This window comes from Peromyscus maniculatus, chromosome X (assembly GCF_049852395.1).
Source record: "Peromyscus maniculatus bairdii isolate BWxNUB_F1_BW_parent chromosome X, HU_Pman_BW_mat_3.1, whole genome shotgun sequence".
In the NCBI taxonomy this organism is placed as follows: domain Eukaryota; kingdom Metazoa; phylum Chordata; class Mammalia; order Rodentia; family Cricetidae; genus Peromyscus; species Peromyscus maniculatus.
In genome coordinates, this window is record NC_134875.1 from 50,395,735 (window position 1) to 50,418,700 (window position 22,966).

Sequence of the window (22,966 nt, forward strand, 5' to 3'; positions counted from 1 at the left end):
AGGGGGCGAGTAGGATCAAAACACATTGTACAAAAAAAAAGCTACAAGGAGTTTGTGGCTGCGGAAAGAGGGAGAATCAGGATTCCCCGGGGATGAGCCCCCTAACTGGTTATTCAATAGCAAGTGGCCAGCCCTAAAAATGTACACATATGCACAACACTATATGGGCTCAGCGGGTTGTATTTATATGTTTACCCATATATATGTAATAATAATAATTAAAGAAAAAACACATGAATTTGAGAGGGACCAAGGTGGAAGGGAAGATATGGGAGAGGAAGGCAGGAAAGGGAGGGAAGAAATGTTTTAATACAGTACACATATACAAAAGTTAAAAATAATAAAAAGATACTATCATATAGCAAAATTGTTTAAAAAATAAATTTTATAATAAGATAACTGGCGCCGGGCGGTGGTGGTGCATGCCTTTAATCCCAGCACTCGGGAGGCAGAGCCAGGTGGATCTCTGTGAGTTCGAGGCCAGCCTGGGCTACCAAGTGAGTCCCAGGAAAGGCGCAAAGCTACGCAGAGAAACCCTGTCTTGAAAAACCAAAAAAAAAAAAAAATAAGATAAGATAACTGATTAAAGAAATATCTGAACTCTACTCCCATCTCCATTAAACTGCATGGATCTTAGGTATTAATGGCAAATGTAGGATAAGAATGATGTGGTAGAGAGAAGTCTGGCCTAGGTGTCACATGACCTAGGTTTTCCCCACAGCTCTGCCTCTGACTGTGATGTAGTCACATGAGGTATCCCCTAGCTATGCCTCCATAGCAACTTGCTGGGTGATAAGAAGCAGAGATAGCTAATCTCTCTAACCTTTTAGTTTCCACATGTGAACGAGGAGCCAGAGCAATGTTTTCCAAAGGAGGACATTGATTTTCAGTGATGTCTACGTGTCTACGTGAAAACCCTCTAACGTTAATATGTGCAAGAGAACACATCTAGCATACCAAATATGTAACCTTAGGGATATTATTGCTTAGGTGACACTCGGCTTTTAGGAATTTAAAAGCCTCAGTCAACATAAAAATTATTAACTAAAAAATCGTTTCAGGGATACACAAATATGACAAAAATTATGAGGCTGGGGCATGACTGACTACAACTTGGGAATCACTAGATGAGGTAATGAGACCTCAGTTCCCTTCACAATATACATATTCTGTGTCCACAGTTTGCTAAATTAATATAAATGTGTGTCATTCCACGGCTGCTGTTTATGTCTCATAAATTGGGATTGCTTTAGTCTAATGAGACAAGTTATTTTCATAAAAAAAGCTTCTAGATGGTTTTTCCATTTCATTGACTTCATTAGCCTCACTTCAAGGAAGAAACTGAAACCAGGGGAGGTTTTAAAAATGGCACAAAATTAACAGTTGAGGGATGGGTGTGAAACTGAACGGAAGAGCACTTGCCTAGCATGGATGATGTCCTCCATTTCACCTCAGTTGGAAAAAAAGGGGGTGAAACACAGGAACAAAACAAATTTAAACAGGAGTAAAACCAGTTCCCCTAAGTCCTTGCCCAGAGCTCTTTACCCACCCGATCTATTAAAAAGAGAAAGGAGTCAGAAAAACCAAAAGAAGATATTGTCTAGTGGGGTTCACAGCTCTTCTCCTTTACACAGAAAGGGGATACATTTGAAAGGAAGACCAACAAGCAGACTTTTAAGGGAAAATTTTCTAAAAAATAAGCATAATTAAAGTGAAAGCAACATACTCTCTCCTCTGTTTTCTCTAACATTCTTTCCTGCCCTAAGCACAGTGTCCTGTACTTCATTTATTCACGCCTCCTAAACTTAACCCTGATGTGGCCGTATTTGACTAGAAACCAGAAAGCCACAATTAACTCAAGGTATTCAAATGAGACAGATGTAGATTTAACTTATCGAAGGACTTGGCTACACAGCAGGCAACACTAAGTCTACTTATGTGGTAACGGCAGCATGAGATCCAGCCTCTTACCTGAGACACAGCCTGCTGCCATCAGGACAGCCCTTCCAACCCAAGCCTCTGACCAGTTCCTCTGCTCCCAAGAGGAGACAGGCCAGCCCTGCTTTATGACATTTGATGATGTCACAATGAGCTACAGCGTTAATCCTGCCACAGAAAGCAGGGCTTTCTCTCAATGTCTCCTCTTCTTGCCCTCTTTGCCAAGCTGGTGGCCGGTGGGTAGAGTCACCGAAGCCTATTAGTGATTAGATCCTCTTTGAGATCACTTGGTTCACGTCACTAAGGTTCAGGAGCCAGATGGATATTGGAAATATGAGAACAAGGTGGGGCAGGGTCTAGAAGTAAGGGTAGGCTTATAAAGGCCAAGGGGACCATGGTATACTGAAGAGCTGGCATAACCTGTGGAAACAAAATGCTGGCCCAGCCAACCAAAATACATCTGCTGGCCAAATCAGCCCCGAGCCTCTAGTTTGTAAATTCTGATTCATTCTCATCTATTACAAAGGACACTGAGGCCCTAATAGAGGAAATAATTCTTTCCAAGGTCACACAGTCAATTTATAGTCAAATGTGGAATCCGAGCCTCATGATTCCCACCGCAAGCATTAAGTAGCACTCTCAGTCCTGCCCAAGACAACGGTGATGATTTACCTTCCCTTTGGGACCGTTCCATTGCCTAGGACCACCTCCCTTTCCTACCTCATGCCAGTTGCTGCCATTCCCTGGTCTGCTGCTTCCTATCCTGAACAGTTCGGCCACACGGTGCACTCTGCATTCTCCAGCTGCACTGCAGGCTCCTTGGTATCTTTGCACGGCAGCCTTCCGCTGCCTGCCATGCCAAGTTCCTAGTCACACACGGCTGCAGCTGGCAGCCAGTTGTTTCCTCCATTTTGCACCACCCACTCTCAAACTAGAAGCTTGATGTGTGAGCAAGAAGGCTTGAAAGGATCCCATCTGCTTTCGATTTGAGTGAGAGTTGGCTTTACTAAATGCCATGAGCTTTCAGAACTGTTTCCCAGGTTCCTTTGGGAGATATGGAAGCCCGGGAGTCCACAGCTAAACCACACATTCTTTCCTTTTCCTCCCTTCCAGCTTCTTGCTTTCCGGCATTGTTCCTCAAACAGCTAGACATGGGTGGGAAAGTGGCAAAGGTTTCAGGCCCAGAATTTTGTCTTTCTGTACTGTGAAGGCTGGGATTGTACACAATAGAAACAGAATACTGTCAGAAAGGCTCTCTTGTTATTTGCTTGAGCTGTCCACTGTTTGAGTGACTGTTGAGAGTGCTTTTTGTCTGAAATAATGGGAGATCCCTGCGTAGGTGCACTTCTTCAACAGAAATGAAGCCCAGAATAGAGAAACATTAGTGAGAAGAGATGGAAGACTTATAGTGTTCTTCCCTGACAGCAACAGTAGCATTTGGGACAATTGGTTGTGTGGCTCTGTGGCATGTATTACAGAGCATAGCAGCTCTAAGCCAGCACTCAGCAAATGTCACTAAGGGCTGAAGGTCCTCAAAAATAAAATCAATGCCTCTCCATTATTCAATTCCCCTGAAGAGATGGAATACACACACACACACCAAGATTGCTGAACCATTTGAAGTAATATAACCAACAGAAAGGACAGAACAGTTTTAAAAATGTAAGAAGTCATAAAATATGACATAGACACTAGGTTCTGGGGATGAAATTGTCCAAAGTGTACACATGTCATGGATATGAGGATGGTGAAGGATTTCTATTGTAAGGACTCTAGTGGAGCACTGTCTAATGGACCCATGCTAAGCGTGCCAGTGTGCATTTTATTCATGGCTAAGTATTGTCTCTAGCTCTAGCATAACAAGCCAGATGGAAAAGGGAAGAATCTATGGCCAGAGGAGCACCAGATCTCCCCAAACTTCCTTGGTAACCTGCTTGTGTCAGGTGAGTTTTCAGAGGAGACTGCCCCCTGAGGGATGGTGTAAAGCTGTCCATAGTTTTGGACACAGGAAATTTCTGAAAGGAAGACCAAAAGGATGCTCTTTGTCCTCAGGATCAGAGGACTTGTGGAAAGAGCATTTTCCATGCACCAAAGGGACCTCCCTAGAGAGGGCCTTCAATGAGACACAGTATGTGGCCCTGGGTACTGAGAAACACCATCCCCCAGAGTCAATTGCTATTTAATGCAATAGTTTTGAGGAGAAGGAGAGAGACATGTGGCAAAAGCTGTCCACCAGCTTGATCAGAGCAGCTATAGGGCCCTGAATCTTTTGGGGGAGGATTGAAAGAATTCTAGGCATGGGCATGAGAAAGTGAACGCAAAAAAAAAAAAAGAAAGAAAGAAAAAAAACTTCTCTAGGCTTTATCTCATTTTTAAAAAACTATTTATGAATATGCACATGTATCTGTGTGTGGTTATGTGCATGGGAGTGAAGGCGCCCAAGGAGGCCAGAAGAGGGTATTGGGTCCCCTGGATTTAGGCAATTATGAGCCATCTAACACGGCTGCTGGGAATCAAAGTCAGGTCTTCTGTACTATCAGCAAGCTCTCTTACCTGCTGAGCCATCTCTCAAGACCATACTTTTCTAGTTTTTATTAGCACAAATGATACACACCTATAATCTCAGTACTTAGGAGGCTGAAGCAGGAGGATCCGAAGTTCAAGACCATCCTGTACTCTATACAGGTCCTGTCTTAAAAGCCAAACCACAACAAAACAAACTTCCCCAGATTTATATAGGGCTTGCACTGATCTGTATTGTTACCAAACATAAACCCTTCCATCCCACTCCTAAGGCAGGTGCTAGTGTCCTAGGCTGCACTTAGTGGAGGGATCTAGTAGTACATCAATGGGTTTTCTTACCTGAGAGGTCCAGCTACATCTTCCCCGAGCGTCTCTTGCATGCACCATTTTTAGACACTGACTGACTGCCTTTTCCTCCATACCCTCAGTACTGGGATGCGAGCCATGCTGTGTTTGAGCAGAAATGGGTGGATCTGAGAGCTGAATGCTACATGCTATATTGCCACATCAACCCAGGAGTTGAATTAAATCACTCAGTGGTCAGTCTAGCAACACCTAACTCCCATATGTCACAGAATGTTCTATAAACAGCAGTCTCTATTACAGATACATGTAGGGAGATGGTGGCTTAAGAGAGCACTTCATGTATCACAGGCAGGCCTTGAACTTTTAGGAAGTCATTAATGACCTTGAATTTCTGATCCTCCTTCTTCCACCTCCTGAGTTCTAGCATTACAAGCATGCACGACCATGCCTGGTGTATGTGGTGCTAGGGAATTGAACACAGGGCTGCATGCACACTAGGCAAACATACTATCAACTGAGCTACCTCTACAGCCTAGTGATCTCTTTTTAACATCCACAAACATCCCACTGGCATTCGCTAGATGAACTTACAACGTATTCTACAGGCATTTAAATGTATGAAAATGGGAAGGCACCTGGAGTGAAAGCCACATTCTCTTTTGAAAAATACTATCTCAACCCTGCGAACTGAACTCTTAGCTGAACAAGTTCTGCTCAAGAATGAGAAGTAGCAGAGAAAAGGGTTTGGGCTCTCCCTCCAGCCATTAGGGACCTAGTAGGGAGAACAACTGGAGGTCCAAGGCCAGGAAATTCCTAGAGCACTGTCACAGCTGAGTTATATAGTTATGCTAAGTATACCTTGTTGGGCTGATATAGCTGGGGCATGGATGAGATGATTTTGAAAAGCCCAATTTTAGCCGGGCGGTGGTGGCGCACGCCTTTAATCCCAGCACTCGGGAGGCTGAGCCAGGAGGATCTCTGTGAGTTCGAGGCCAGCCTGGGCTACCAAGTGAGTTCCAGGAAAGGCGCAAAGCTACACAGAGAAACCCTGTCTCGAAAAACCAAAAAAAAAAAAAAGCCCAATTTTATGAATGGTGATATTAATGATAATAGTTCATAGTCACCGAACGTTTGCAGTATAGAAGGCTTCCTAGTGTTTCATAAGAACAATCTCCTCCAATTTTTTTTTCATTAAAGCTGTCAAGATAGGTGAGTATCCCCATTTTACAGGCGGGTAAATTGAATCTCTAAAAAGGAAAGTGACTTGTCTAGGGTCATCCAGCCAGCAAATAGGTGGCAGAGTGAGGAGCAGAACTGACATCCATCCAGAAGTTTCTACTGGGACCCCAAACTGATCCCAAAGAAAAGCCCATGGATGCATGGTAGAAGAGAGGAGAGGGAAGAAAGGGAAGAAGAGGAGAGAAGAGGAAATCCAGTTATCTTGAAGTAGAGACTCAAAGAGGGCTGTGATGGGGATGTGGCAAGGGTAAGTAAGCTGAGGTAAGATGGGGAAACAGGAGAGAAGAAAGTTTGTGTTGGGGTGGGTGGTTTTCACCCTCCTTGTCCTCAAGCAGCCCTGGTCCTCCTTGTCATCCTCAGCACAGGTATTGCAACGGTCTCAAGCATTTTTCATTTGATCTAGCAGCTCAGGGGAAAGAACTTCATGTGGTCTGGCAAGTAAAGAAAGCAATTCATCAAATACTTGTCAAAAGATTTTTAAAAGGCTCTTCTAAGAGAAGGCCCAAGCTCCACTGCAATTGCCTAAAGCTTCTTCTCCTGCAGTCTCTTCCTAAGAAAAGTTTATTGCTAGTCACAATCTTCTCCCTGCTTCTAAGTGGCCAGAGTTCAATCATGAGTGGCTCTGTAAATTCCAATATCGGGGCATACAAAGTGAAGAATCTGCACTCTTGAGCTCAGATTCGCTTGGTCTGGCCTCCAGGAAGTTGAGGACATCTTGAACTGACTATCAAGCACAAGACATTTCAAAAGATGCCGAGGTCTCTCTGAATGCAGCTACCACTAGAAAAATGAGAAGGACAATGTGTTGACAAGACTACTAAGAAATCAAAGTTTTAAAAGAATGGATCATGTGATTATTGCCATCTTAAGTGAAAATAACCAGTGGGAAAAAGCAATTATTTCTTAGTTGACACAAACATATCGGGACACTTTAGGTGATGGAAACTGGCAGCATTAGTGTTATTATTTGCTGCTGATGGTCCTGCTGTTGATGTTTCCATGGGATAAAAGTGAAAGAGCTTTATATTTTTCAAATGTTTTCATACGCCTTACAACAGATCATTCCCCATGAGTACTATCTTTCTATTGTATTTTAAAGAGAGGGAGAGGCAGGGAGTGATACCAATATTGTCTAACGATAACCAATATTAAACAAAACTGTTTAACTTTAAGTACAGGGTAGCAATGATGGAATATCCCTGTGGAGAGATAAGGAAACGTTCACACTCTCAAGTAGAGAAATTCTGTACCTACAAAGTGTCAGTGACAGCTGAAGCCAAGATGTGGCTCCTCCAAGCTGATACCTTCCTTCCCCTCCACTTCTTTTTTTTTGGGGGGGGGAGAGTTCGAGATAGGGTTCCTCTGTGTAGCTCTGGCTGTCCCGGAACTCACTCTATAGACCGGGCTGGCCTCAAACTCACAGAGATCCTCCTGCCTCTGCCTCCCAAGTGCTGGGATTAAAAGCATGCGCCACCACTGCCCGGCCCTTCCACTTCTGCTTCTAGGCCACCCTCCCTCATCTTCCTAATGAAAAAATCTCCCCTTTCCCCCAAAGCCCAACTCAGGTGCAGCTGACTATTCCAAACCACCGTTGTTGGTCTCTTCACTATTTGGGGTCACGAATCATTTTGTGAACCTGGTAACCGTAGACCTTATTCTTCAAGGGATGTATAGAGGCATGAATGGTAAATGTGTTTGCATACACATGTGAACAGATGTACACACACACATACATCTATGTAATATGATTTTAGCTTTTGGGATAATTTTCAGAAAGAGTAATTCTCAAAGCCAAACAAGGAAAATCTAGCTAGGCAGTTTGCCTGTGAAATCATCTTTCCCCATAGGTGCTCATCCACCCTGTTCTGGCAACTTCTCCCAAAACCTTTGTCTACCCCTTCCATCTTTTGTCTTCTGACCTCATGCTGCCCTTGATTACATAGGGTTCATTACTACCACAGCCCTTCTCCATCCATCTGGGGAATCTCAAAGTGTCAGGACTCAATCTGGAACAATGAGTGAATTCCCTTGACAGGCAGATCCCAATTATTACATTAGGCAGATTCATTAGGGTTTGCATGTGAACTAGAGTCTTCTGGAAATAACAGGGCGATATTTGGAAGATACCCTTTAAAAGCTACTGCTTACTTCACCTATGAGGAAGCCTGTGGTTATTCTGGAATACGTGGTACACATGATGCTGACTATTCAAAATTGAGATAACAGACAATCATAAACATGGGAACACAAAGACCAAGTCATTTAGATAGACTGCCACCCCTAAACAGCTATCTAAAAATTCAGTGTCTCAAATTTTGTCATTGTTCTCACTAGCTCCTTCATATTTCACTGTTCCTTCATAATTCTCATCCCAACAGTTTTCAGAGAGAACTACTAAGTGGGAATAATTTAGTTAGAGAATCCTTACAGAAACTGGCTCCGTGTCCTTATTGTGGAAGAAAGACCATTGGATTGTCAGCTTGTCCAGGGACTTCACAGTGGTGGTATAAAGGCAGAGAAGAGTAGCATTAGACCCAACAGTCACATTCACGAAAGTGTTTGGGATGGTCACTTGCACCATACGAACCTGACCTGAAAAGATAATCATCAGATAATTAGTAGTGCATACATTCTGATGGCGAAGAGAGTAGAATGCAACATACAGGAGACCTGAGGCAGACAATAGACACAGGAAAGACTTTCTCACTCATAATTTTCTAACAAATTATGACAAGAAGATGATCAAAACCTAGATGATGGTGAGATAATATCACTGGTATTTCATATATGGTAATTCATATAAGGGTCATGTTATACACAGCTTCTTAGGGTTTTACTCAGGAACACTAAAAGGTTTGAGTATGGAGATCAATCAACCCAGATTTCCCATGAGAGAGTGGTCCTTGAATACAGAGCACTTATTTAAAGAACTAGGTAAGTCAGAAGCAAAGGCTTTGCCAGGGCTTTCAAGGCCCAAACTAGGAAAACTCTGGACAAGTTAACTGTCCTATACCTACGAGCACTGTATGTGGTGGGGCTTACTGGGAGATCTAAATTATTCCATGGTAGTACGAGGATGTCAGTTTTCTTATACACTTTCATCCTTTATGAGTATATACTGAAGTGAACCAAAATCTACATAATAGGTAATAATGTTACTGATCTGGTGACTAAAGGAATATATGTTGTGTATTTTTCTAATTTTTTGTTTTAATTTTTAACTCAGAAAATGTAGGTAGAAATATTGTACATTGAGAAATCATTTTGAGGGACCTCCGTAACTTTTTGTGGTGTTGAAGCCAGAAAACAGAGGCTTGTGCATGCTTAAGTAGGCACTGTACTTCTGAGCTAAAAGTTCATGCTCTCATTACTGGTTTGTCTTTGGTCGCATTATACAGAGATGCCATGATTTGTATGATCTCACTTATTTTAAATTTAGGTTTGGATGGCCGAGTATGTGGTCTCTCTCAGTCCACATTTTGTAGGTGCTTGAAGAAAATGTTCATTATGCTATTGGTGGGCTGTGTGGTTTATACAAGAAGATGTCATTTACAGCACTGCACAAGGCTCTGAGTTCAATTCCCAGCACTGCAAAGTAAAAGACCAAACAAACCATGATGCATATGTGAAGCATAACAATCTACTACTGTCAATATTTTACTAGTTGTAGTGATATGTATAAATTTCACTTATGTTTTGGTCCACTTACCTTCTCAACATTTAAATGTCATTGTCTCAAATAGAAGATAATGGTATAAGAGAATGCTGTAGTTTTTCTTTCAATCATCACATATTATATACAGAACTCATAAATTAAAGCAGACAACTATATATATATTCATATTTCTGACATTTCTTTTGTTCCTTCTTCTATCTCCATAGTGCTTTAAGACCCTTCCTTTCATCAGCTTCTTTATTTCAGAAATAATTCATTTAGCTATTCTTCAAGGGTATGCCTGCTAGGTGAAGATACTTTTTCTACCTTTGACTGAGAATCTCATTATTATTTTCCCTTAATTTGTGAAAGATAGTTTCACTAGATACAGATTCTATTCTCTGTCATCTTTGCTGTACTACTGAGACTATCAGCATGTTTCTTATTTTTATTATTGTATTTTTTTAGTTCTATTATTTCCACTTGGGTTTCTTGGGAAGACAAATAATCTAATTTTACTTCAAAATAATTCAAAGTAGAGGAAAATTGAGGGTGAAGTTATACATTAAAAAAGTCTCCAGGAGTGGAAATACAGCTTGGGGGTAGAGTACTTGCCTAGCAGGTACAGAGCCCTGATTTTGATCACCAGCAATGCAGAAAGAAGTCTTCAGGGAAATAGATGACTGCAATGTCTGACTCTTATTTGACTTCCTTGTTTCTCAATTTAAAATTAACTGAAAGGTACTTGTACACATGGGGTGCATGTGTGGTATCCTTGGTGTCCTGATATATTACACAGTAATTGTATCATTAACTGATATAGCCATCATTTAACACATTTATCATTTTTTGGTAATGAGGACATTTAAAATGTATTCTCTTAGCCACTTTGAAATATACACTATATAATTACAATTAGTAAAGAAAAGAGTCATGGATTTGAATGAGGGGTAGTACATATGGGAGGGTTTAGAGGAAGGAAAGGGAAGGGAGAAATTATAATCTCAAAAAAATTTTTTACAAATAAATGCACACTATACTAGCTATGGTCACTTTGATATGTAATAGGTTTTTAGTTTACATTTCCTGTCTAACTGGGACTCTGAATGTGTTGAACATCAATTTTATGCTCAATACTGGAGAGATAATGTTGAACAAGAGTCCCAATCTCTGCCTCCCATGTCAAAGCAACAGAAAGCCACTTCTAGCACAGGTCAGAGTGGTAGTGACTGAAAGTTAATGATATAAGCAATACAAATCTGATTCAAACATTTCCTATTTTTTATAATAGACACATGTGTCTGTAATAATTTGAGATTTATAAAAGCTCAGAAATTACATATTGGAATTCAGACAGTATTTTCAAACTTTTAAAGTGAGACATTTTTAAGAACACTTCACCTTGCCTCACAACAACAATTGCAAAGCAAAATCACCAGACCACTTTATTACCCATATTGCCAATATTCAGCACCATAATTAATTCTCAAATTCTGAGAAACAGATAGTTTTCAGGCACTGGCCAACCTTAATACAGTGACGAAAAACATCAGAGCTTAGAGCTATGGAATTGATGTCAGTGTTTGATTTTTCAAATAAACTTCATTATAAAAACCTCAGTCCATGCCAGGGCTGGTATCTTTTTCTCCACCTGCTGCCTGTGGATCAAGATGTAAAGCCATCAGCTACTGCTCCAATGCCATGCTTGGCTGCTTCCTGCCATAATGATAATAGACTAACCCTCTGAAACTGTTCAAATTGTCCCAGCACTGGCTAGCTAGAGCTCGTTCAGTTTGGCTTGCATCTCTTTGACATGCATCAATCCAAACTTTATCAAGGAACATCATTTACACACTAGTTGTGAGATTTAACATTTTAAATATATTGTATGTTTGTTGTTCAAAGACCTCATACTCCAGAAGTCTCTGTAATAAAGGCAGGTGTATTGTTTCTCTACTCTACAGAAATCAATGAAACAAGAAGGATGCATGAATGAAATATGGAAAATGATTTAGTAGACGTGGATTTGAAAGACAGACAAAATGCTGAGTTTGTAAAGAAGTAAATAAGAAAAGAGAGCATAATAATGAAGATAACTTGGTTTTCTTAGACAATATAAAACTCATTCACACAACAGACACTTAATCCACATGCCTGAGACAGAAACACTTTTATCTTCTTGTTTCCTTAAAGGTGAAGTGGGGCAGTGGTGGTGCACACCTTTAATCCCAGCAGGTAGTGGCAGTCAGATCTCTGAGTTCGAGGCCAACCTGGTCTGTACAGGAAATTCCAGGAAAGGCAAGACTACACATAGAAACCCTTTCTCAAAAAACAACAACAACAAAAACCAACCAAACAAACAAATAAAGTAGAATTAGATCTATTTTTTAAGACAAAAAAAGAGTATTTCAGGTGTCAAGGTATCAACAACAGCATTAGACAGAGAACATATCTTTTATTCCTTTGCACTGGAAGATTATGCGCTGGTGGGAAATTTAAGGAGCTATGATTGGGAAAGATGTCATGGGAAGAAACTCTACTCAGACCAATGAGCACTAAAAAAAGCGGATATATCACCACAGAAGCAAGTGTTTAAAATCCCAAGTGTTAAATTAAGAATTAATGAATAGTCTTGTTTGTACAAACTGGCACTTTAAGGGTGAGAAGAAATATGTACAAAAGTTAGGAGGCCTAAGGTCCCAGGACATCAGAGAGAGACAAGTCAATCCCTAAATGATCCCATCACAAATATTGCCTGTCAATGACAGTAATACAAGTGGAGAAAAAGATTCAGGAATATTCCAAAGAAATCTGATGACATAAAATATCTAGAAAAAATAAAACACTGACAAACAAGAGTCTAAAAAACAGGTACCTATACTTACACTTCTGATGAGCCTTCAGAAATGGATTTTTCTTACATTTTAATAAAAAAACCCATCAATATTCTTAAAAGGCATCCTCATGGAGGCTGGAATGATGGATCAGTGGTTTAGAGCATTTGTTACTCTTGAAGAGGACCCCAGTATCCTTTCTGCACCCACATGCTGACTCACAATCATCCCTATCATTCCAGAAAAACTGATGCCTTCTTCTGACCTCTATAGCATCAGGAACATACATGATACACAGACATTCATGTAGGTAAATCATTCATGCACATAAAATAAATAAATAAATAGATGTAAAAACTTTACAAAATACTTCCTTCATGGTACAACTGTTCACTTCATCTGTTTAAGGAAATTCGATATTTCAGTGCTTTGTGAAACACTCTAAACCATCAATATTTTATCTATTTTTAAATGCATCACACTAATCTATACAACATGGCACATAATTTAGAGGAAATGCGCACATATCGGGTATTCTTTAACATCAATAGTATATTGAAAAGCATATAATTAAGTATAGCAAGCCTCTTCCAAACATAGCCTTGAGATGGGATTAGTTGAGTAGAGTGGCAATAGCTAAATGGAGTAGAGATTTCAAACAACTGCAATCATAGTAACTGAGTCCCTGAAATACAACTGCCCAAATCGCTTTGATATTCTAGGACAAGAAACATATATAAATATATCCCCAAATGATATAGTGGTTTTTATCCCAGAATATCAAAATGATTTCTATTATCATTAATTTTGCCCTATTCAGGAATTTTGGGTTCATGGGCATTTAGCTTCTAGTTTTAGTTATAATCTAAGTATTATTTATTAACTCATTCACTTTAATTTCACAATTTTTAGCATCTGGCCACTCTTTCAGTTGGTTCTTTGAAGAGCCCCACAAATGTGCTTTACTAGCCTGGGTCAGTCTTCTCTATTTTCTGTCTTGTACATAGAATAAACCACTTCTGTAAACAGCCATATATCTTTGGACTGGAGAGTGTGATTGGAAACAAAGATCTGGATAGTAAAAAAAATATGAAAGCATTCTGTTACTGCATATTATTTAATAATCTAAGATCACCCTCTAGCTCATCACTGTCCAGCAGAACTTTCTGTGATCATGAGGATGGTGGTGGCCATGGAAGTGTTCTGTCTCCGCCCCATCCAATTCAGTAGTCACTACTTACATGAAATGTGGCTTTGAAAACCAATGAAGTCATGCTATAATTTTACTTAGCTTGAATTAATTTAAATTTAGATAGTCACATGCAGATAATGAACAGGGCAAATGTAGTACTAACCAGGAAGCAGTTCTGCGAGTATCAGGAGAAAAAAATTCTTTCTTTGGATTAAATTTACTTTATATTGAAAATAATATTTAAAATTGAGAAAATAAAAATACCCACATTAACCAAATTGTGAATAAATTACAGGCTAAAGATTAATACCCAATTTAAACAAAACCCTGGCTTACAATCTTCCTCATTGACTTGACTGAATTAATAAACAAAGCAAAACTGCATATGTGGTTGAAATGTACATGACTGCTTCTAAAAATAAATGTTTATCATCTAAGGAAAAGAATTCAAGATGTGTATGCTTAAATTAATCAACATTCTAAAGAGTTTAAATGTGCTCTATTTTGGTGATGATTATTCATTCATTTATTACCTACAATGCGGTCCTTGCTTATTTGGAAGATTAGACTACTATGGTGCCACAGCAAAAACACTGCCCAATTGGATGTATTTACTAGGTGCATTTCAAATGATTTCATTTCTATCCCCTTCCATGTAAAGTTGCTTCATTTTTTAGTTAAAAATAATATAACTAAATGATCATACAATTTTTGTGTTTGATTTCAAAACCAACGTTCAAATATATTACTTCTTTGAAATGCATACCTCCATTAAATGAAAATAAGGGTGACATATCTTTCCAACAGGTGACAATTACATATCCAAGGAGCTAAAACGACACGCATCAATTTTGCACAAGAAAGTTTTAACTAAAATTAGTTTTGCTGAAATGGAAATTAAAGACCTTAGACATCACTGAGAGTATTTTGATTAAAATAACGTCTTCCTGATTAGCTGTGCAGAAATTTGATTTTAAACGTGAATATGAAAATCATTTACAGATGTTTGGGTTTGAGGGTGGCAAATTATTCTTCCAACATGTTTACTAGGTTCCTTGCAACCTGCCTGATACAAAAAAAATAGCCTTTTTAGGAAACAAATGCAGGTTGAGCATGGAACTATACTTTTATAGAGATTATCATTTTTCCTATAGCCGTATTATCAACTAATGGCTCAGGATCAGTAAAGTGACTTGGATCTCTGTGACTAACACGTATAGATTACCTAAAGCTTCCTTTATATGCCTTCCATATAAAGGTGACTACTGCAGATGATATTATATTTCCATGCCACCTGCTGTGCTTTGGCCAGCTAAAACATATATGCATAAATACACAGCATATATCAAACAGTGCTGACAACAACAACATCACACCATTAATTAAGAAAAAATACGCAGGTATTTGTGGCTCACTCTGATTGGGCCATCTACTGAAAGTTACAATCAAGATCCCAACATCATGCTAAATCATTGTTTAATAGAAAAATGAGGTACAAGGTATAGGCCCCATTTGAATGTAATATATATTCCTTTTTTGAAAATTTTTCATTTTACATACCAACCCTATCCCTCCCCTCCTCCTACTTCCCCCACCCAACCCCCATCCACTCCTCAGAAAGGGGCAGGCCTCCCATGGGGAGTCAACAAAGCCTGGCCTATCAAGTTAAGGCAGGACCAAGCTCCTCCCCCTGCATCAAGGTTGAACAAGGTATCTCACCATAGGGAATGGGCTCCAAAAACCCACTTCATGCACCAGGGACAGATCCTGGTCCCACTGCCAGGGGCCCCACAAACAGACCAAGCCACATAACTGTCATTCACATTCAGAGGGCCTAGTTCTGTCCCATGCAAGCTCCCCAGCTGTCAGTCCAGATCCCATGAGCAGCCACTAGCTTGGGTCAGTTATCTCTGTGGGTTTCCCCATCATGATCTTGACCCCTCCTGCTCATTTAATCCCTCCTCCCTCTCTTCGACTGGACTCTAGGAGAGCCATTATGGAGTTAGGGAGAAACCTGTGCTAGGGAAGTTCCCAGGAATCCACAAGGACAACCCCAGCTAACACTACTAGCAATAGTGGAGAGGGTGCCTGAACTGGCCTTCCCCTGTAATCATATTGGTGAATACCCTAACTGTCATCATAGAACCTCCATCCAGTAACTGAGGGAAGCAGATGCAGAGATCCACAGCCAACCACTGGGTAATATCCATTCTTATAAAGAAAAATAGATAATGTATTCAAATCTGAGTGGTAAGATTATATTTTATTTATAAATTTCCATATTCTCAAATATAGTGAATATCCATTATATTCATCATCAGTAAAATTATATATAGATATATGTACATACTTATAATAAAAGTCATTCATGTATCTGTTGTGATCCTATGTCTAATATAGAACAGAGTAAGGCTTTACATAAAGAATTATGCTGACTAAAGGTATGCTCATAGAGGGTTGGTACAGAAAACCTATGGTTTGACCCAAACTAGCTAACAAATGAAAAAGATGACCAAGATTTTCCTCACCTATTAAATAAAAACAAAACTCTAAGATAAAGTAACTAAGTAACATGTTTCCAGCTCTATGACCAGGATAGATCATGGAATAAATTCAAAATTGCTTTCTGGTGACTTCTGACTCCATATAACATCTTTGTTAAAACATTTAATAATGGATATTTAAAGATTTACTACTAACCACAAGACAGTATTACAATTAATGTTTTTCCAAATCATAAAATAGCAAGGAAATAAAATCAAAATTTTTAATCATATCACCCAGAAGTAATCATGATTGTTATATTATCTTCTTTTAATTTATTATCATTAATGTTGTGTGTCATGACTTTTCACATACTTTATCTTGAGCATGTTTTTGTATCATTAAATATGTTTATAAAATTGCATGCTAATGACAGCCTAACATTACTCATGACTTAAAAGAGTTCCCTTGTTTGATAAACAATATTATTGTAGCTACCATAAACTTAACTTACCATCAGAACAGATTCAAAATATACAAGGCATTAGCTTTAAAAACTCAGCCAAGGGACTTTCCAAATAAATTGTGTCTCCTGAGCTTAATAAACACCGGAATTTGAGGCTCTAAAAATGATTTTGTTCTGCTCAAATTCCTAAAATCAACCATATTGTTACATAAGTCAATTGTATAATTTCTGCAATCATTCCTACAACTCGAAAACTACTCTTCATGGGAAATCTTCGCTAACCGAGCACTCCATGAGCCTCTCTCTCCTCTCTCCACAAATATGCTCACGTAGTCTTGAGCCCCAGCTTAGGGGAAGCACTGAACTAAAACAGAAATCTTATCTTTAAGCACAAACTGTGCTTTCTGAGTAAATTTACATGTTTACCTTTCGAACTAAATAAAGAAAACGGGAAAACAAAGAAACTGGGAAACACATTTCAGAAGCTGTGTAAGCCAATTTTACCGCAGACTGACCTCCCAATCATCAACACAGAACATATTTGCTAAACAAGAGTTCTGAAAATAACCAGCACGCTAATCACAATCTCTTGGAAGTCTGGGAGAAGAAGATTTTTGTAAAAAATTTGCAATTTTAGTCTAAAGAGAAATTCGACTTCCAGTTGCCGTAGGTGGTTGTTAGATCCATTCCTTACCTGCAAGGCAGTTTAAGATCAGAAAGACCTTCCAAAATGCGAACACCATCATTCTGAGAATCGCTTGGAGCAGCAGGTGCCAGTCAGGAGCTTGCCTGAACTAGGCTGAGTTTCAGACTGGCTTCTTCAATCACACCGAGGTTTGCCTGGCTTATCTGCTGGGCATCATCAAGCAAATAGGCCTTTTCCAGCTTGCTTATTGGGTACAGACCTCTCTGAGCAGATCTGTGTTTATTTGAAACACTTTCCCCGGGGTGTGTTCCCTTGATATATTTGCTACTGTGTTAATAATAAACTCGTGGATTTAAATTCTTCCAGCTCTTTGTACAGATTCTCTTAGGTTTCATTGTTTAAAATCAACCTTATTAAAAACTTGTACTTGGAGGAGAGAAGATATAGTTGGAAGAGAACGTATGCAAATATAATTTGACAAGGCTAATTAATTTCAAATAGTTCCACAAAGATATAGTTGGAAGAGAACTTATACAAATAAAATTTGACAAGGCTAATTAACTTCCCATAGTTCCACAAAAGTCTTAGAGCATTGATCCACTAAGCACCTTTCATAAACTAGGTTAGTAAACTGGTGATACAGTTTTTTCAGGGGATTTGAGGTTCAGAAGAAGGGCCCAGGGACTATGAAGTAAAAATGTATTCATTCTATGGGATCAAATTCAAGGCACATGACTTTTTTTTTGAAGGACCACCAGTATAAACACCTTCTATCAAAATTGGAAGTAAAATTCCATTCTCATGTCTCCGAAGTTAGAAACACGGTAACACTCACTAACCTAATGTGCAAAATCAGGTAAGTGAATAGATGCTCCAAGTCTGGCATTAGGTGAGTCTGCATTTTTGCAGAATTAAGTTACTTCATAGATGCTACAGGGTTTCTTCAGAAATTAGAGGTTCACTAGAAGGGCATGGGAAAATGTGAGCATGAATTTCAGACAGAGTTCCTCTCATGCTTAAGGAACTCTGAGAAACCTAAGGGCCTACCTGAGTCCTGCTGCTTCCATCCTCACAGTGACTCTCAAATTTGTCCCTTCTCCAACCTGCTGCTTCCGTTGTGATCTAGTTTACAGCAGCAGCCTCCTGAATGCTCTTCTGGACTTTTTTCTCCTTCATCAGTATACCAGTCTCAGGCTAATGTCCCAACTCTAATGATGCATTTTCATTAACATTGTCTGTGGACTGCCAGCAAGCCTAGAGTCTTTCATCTGGATCCGCAGCTTTTCATGATCTAGTCCTCATTACATCTGAACTATAGCCACAATAAATGCTGCAAAAATTTATTGCTCAAAGTGTTTAGTCAGATGAAAAGCACTCATTTCAAATGATATGTTTTATGAACTTTAATTTACAAAAAAACTATTTTACTTCCAACTTTCTTTAGCGAAGTGAATTCCTCCCTCTTCAGAAAACCATTTCACGTCTATCAGACCTAACACCTCCTTCCAGACTTTTCCTATCCACACCCATGACTGAGACCAAACCTTAAGACTTCCATTCCTCAGAATTTTCTATTCCCTCACTTTGATGTCTAAGCATATTCTTAGGCTTTGTAAATGTACATGCCAGCTCTCTCTGGGATACCTCTGTCATAAATTTACATTTTGTTTGGAGGCAATCAGTATTGGACAGTTGATACTCAATTGTTCTCTGTAGTTTCCTTTTTATTAACTGAGTCTCACCTAAATCCAGTGACTGTGAACCCTTTGAGGGAGAGTGAGACCCTTAAGGGAGAAAGATCAGTCCTTATACAGGAAGGTCATAACTTAAGAGTGTGTCCAAAAATGTACCTAGTAATCCATTATTATTGCAGAAGCAATATGATGAGTCATATTCCCAGACCTATGCAGATGTTACTTGAGAATCAGCCTAATTCTGGGTATTAGGCAATAGAGAATGGGGAGAAAGAGAAGAAATAGCAGGTGGCAGAGTTTAAAAACATGTTTTCCCGTTCAAGGCAAGAACTGTGCACAAGACATTTTTCTGCAAATAAGTATTGCATGCCCCTGATACCTCCTTTCCTTTCTGAGCCCACCTTCACAGTCCCCTGGGTTCCTAGGTTGTCATTAAGGGAAAATTCACTCCGCAGATATCTCATACTCCAAATTTCTTTTTTCTTTCTATCTGTATTCCTCCAGGAAACAGTCCCTTCTGTAAAAGAAGATCCCAGCTTCAAGGCAGGAGAGAACAATGAACAATTTGCAACCTTTTTTTCACTATTTGATGATCAATTGCTTCTGTTCTCTGAATAAATTTTGGATCATGAGAATTAATCAATGTGATGAGGATAAAAAGTATAAGGAAAGTTCTGCACCAGAGGACAGCTCGTAGGGTGGCCCTCTGGAGGCCTTCACCAGTTCTTATGAGCCCTGGTTAAGCCTCGGCTTTTAGAAGTCTCCCAAAGATCCACCATTTTCATTTAGAAACCACTGGCATTTCTATTGGTATGGGAGTCAGGTAGAGAAAGAGAGCTTGTTTTGATTTAGCCATTTTCTGTTTTTTCTTTCTTGTTGAGATTTTCACTATGTGAGTACTGTATTTATATCATCTCCACGCCCATCTCCCCACTCTATTTCCTCCCATTCCCCCTTCCTCTCAAATTCGTGACCTAGTCTTCTTTTTAGGTATGGTGTTTTTCAACCAGGGGCTTTCTATGTTTCCTCCCATGTTCCATATGTGACCATAGTAGAGTGTCAATATAACTGATTGCCTGGTTGGTTTGTATCAACTGGACGATAACCTAGACATATCTGGGAAAAGGAGATCTCAACTGAGAAAATGCCTCCATATTTGGCCTATAGGCAAGCCTACATGACGCTTTCTTGATTAATGATTGATGTGGGGGGTGCACAAACCACTGTGGTACTGGGGTGTATAAGAAAGCAAACTGAGAAAGCCAGGGGAAGCAAGGCACTAAGCAGCATTTCTCCATGGCTTCTGCTTCAGGTCCTGCCTTAAATTCCTGCTTTGGCTTCCTCCACTGGACTGTGACCTGGAATATGTAAGCCAAAGAACACTTTCCCCGGGTTGTTTTTTGTTATCTTGTGTTATCACAGCAATAGAAACCCTAAGGCATTCATTATAACTAGGATACTTGGTGGAATGAAAAGGGCATTATTGGCAATTATACAAGATGGTCAGGGTAAACTGAGACAGACCCAGATAAACCTGGATATCTAGCCACCTAGCCATAGAGGAATGAATGCTAGACACTAAGCATGGAAAAGCTTGCTGACTAATGCTACATGACTAAAGTAATTGGCTTTAAGATTAGTGAAGTAGAGTAAACCTATCTGTATTGGGATAGTTCACACAAAACACTCTGGAACATTCAAGTGAAATATCTATACTGCTGCTACATAAAACTCAGGAGTTCCATTAAACTCTAGGAAATCATGCAAATCACCTACTTGGAACTGAATTTTTATGTTGCTTGACCACTGCTCAAAAGAAGTGGTCCGTTAACTGGCACATAAAATATGAGCCTTCACATTTTTAGAGGGCTCTATAATTTTTAAACTGCTTTTCCATTTTCTTTCCATAACTAGAGATAAAATAAGTAAGGCAGGTATTATCTACATTTTCTACATGAGAAAACTGAAGTTCAGAAACATCGTGTTTTTTCCCCAAGGCCACACAGTGCATATTAGAGGCTGTTCCCATCACACTCCACAGTGGCACACTGATTATATTGTAACAAATGTGCTGACTGTTGAGTTCTCTCCTGGGAACGTTCAGAAAAGTGTGGCCTTATCACTCCCTCATTTTCTTCTTAAAATTTTTCCTCCCTCCTCTTCTTCCATTTCTTCCCCCCACGTCCCATCTACCCCCCAACCAGTCCTCCTCCATTTCCATTCAGAAAGGTACTCTCTCATTTTTAACTTAAAAATTATAAAAGTAATTCATTTAGAATGCAAAGGAATTTTAAAAATAAAGGGACGTACAAAAGAAAATCCCACCACTAGTCCTTCACCCAAATGTTCAGTTTCATCCTCATACTCACAAGCAACAGGCTGTTAGCATTTTCTATGCAATTTTACAGAGAAACACACAATGAACTTGAGTGTGGTAGCTCATATGCCTTTAATCCCAGTACATGAGAAGCTGAGGTAGGAAGATTTCTCTGAGTTCAAGGCCAACCTAGGCAAAAGTCTGAGATTCTGTCTCAAAGAAACAAACAAACAAGCAAAACCTAGAAACAAAATCCTTTCAAGAGACACAATGATTTTTAACAGAAAATTGATCATGTTATGCATATTACTCTGTATTTTGATTTTCCTACATAAAAAGCATCTTTATTATCTTTGTCTTTATGTCCAATTACATCTTCAGGTGTGCCCTACTTGTTTTGAAGACTACATAATATTTCATAGTATAAGCATACTATACCTTTTTCTATACCAATAGAAAATGAATAATAGAATAAATCATTTCCATGTTTTACTACTATGAACGATGGTGCAAAGAACATCTTTTGCTTATATTTTGCCCATTCATATGACCATTGTTGTCAATTAGGTATCTATAGGTTGTATAATTGTTTCTGTAGATTGGGTTCCTAGTGAAGGATTGCTGAATGAAAGAACACTGGTATGTAAAGTTTTGGTGGACTACAAACTTGTCCACCAGAAACTGTTCATAAACCTAAATCTCTACCAAGAATGTGAAAGAGTGCATGTTTCTCAAAGCCTTGTTAACAATGAGAACGTTTCTTTCATTTGCGCTGTTATCACAGTTACAACGTGATACTGCCCTGCCTTCACAGCTGTACCTCGACCAATATGTTCTATGCTGCTGATGGAGCAAGATAGGTTCCAAGTTAAATCAAGTCTAGTGCCTTTTCTGTTTTTCTCAGAGCTATGGATTCTGAACTCTTGCAAGGTGGCTAGGAATTTTTTAAATCTTTTTCCACTTTTCATGTGTGTAGGCATATATGTGACATATGTGTCTGCGTGCCTGTGTAGACCCAAGGTTAATGCTGCGAATCACCCTCAATCATTCTTAAAATGGCTAGTTTGAATTGAGATGTGTTGTAGTACAACACACACATCAGACTACATGTTGAAATAACATCTGGAATCCATTGGATTAAATAAAGCATAATATTAAAAATTTTTAAAGTTTTTTTTTAAAAAAAAAAAAACTAGAGTATTTTAAAGACCCTGAAATTCATGTCTCACCAACCCCATCACCTCTGTGACCTCATCGACCATACTTGCCTCTCACTCCTCTGCATCAGCCACACAGCTCTCCTTATTGAGTCACCAGCCCATAAGGCAAGTTCTCACTTTTTAGAACATTCCTTCTGGTGGCTGACACTACACGGGAATATTTCCTCTAGGGTATAAACAGAGAAAATTCCTGTATTATCTTCTAGTCTCTGCTAAACTGTTTTTTTGTCCCCAAGGTGTCCATTTTTTACTCACTGTTTCAAAAGATAGGGTTTTGCTATGTAGCCCCGGCTCACATGGAACTCACTGTGTAGACCAGACTGGTCTTAAATTTTCAATGACCCTTCTGCATCTGAGGGCCTTCTGAGTACTGGATTACAAGCTGTTCACACAATTTTCCATTCTGACTTCTCATCAGACTTCCAATCCCCCTGGACCTTTTCGCTTGTTCT

The 22,966-nt window shown here is 39.3% G+C and overlaps 1 protein-coding gene across 2 annotated transcripts in view; it reads right to left on the reverse strand.

The window, feature by feature from the left end:
- Positions 1 to 17,589, reverse strand: part of Vsig1 (V-set and immunoglobulin domain containing 1) — a 32,582-nt gene extending 14,993 nt beyond the window's left edge. Inside the window, exons 1-3 of one of the 2 annotated variants that reach the window (XM_006970306.4) lie at positions 17,332 to 17,489; positions 8,435 to 8,598; positions 4,801 to 4,908 (exon numbers count right to left, since the gene is read on the reverse strand). In XM_006970306.4, coding sequence (XP_006970368.1) covers positions 4,801 to 4,908; positions 8,435 to 8,598; positions 17,332 to 17,383 — 324 coding nt within the window. In that variant the 5' untranslated portion in view covers positions 17,384 to 17,489. Of the gene's footprint in view, positions 1 to 4,800; positions 4,909 to 8,434; positions 8,599 to 17,331 lie in introns of both variants that reach the window. The other variant, XM_006970307.4, reaches the window with a different exon arrangement.
- Positions 17,590 to 22,966: the final 5,377 nt, after the last annotated feature.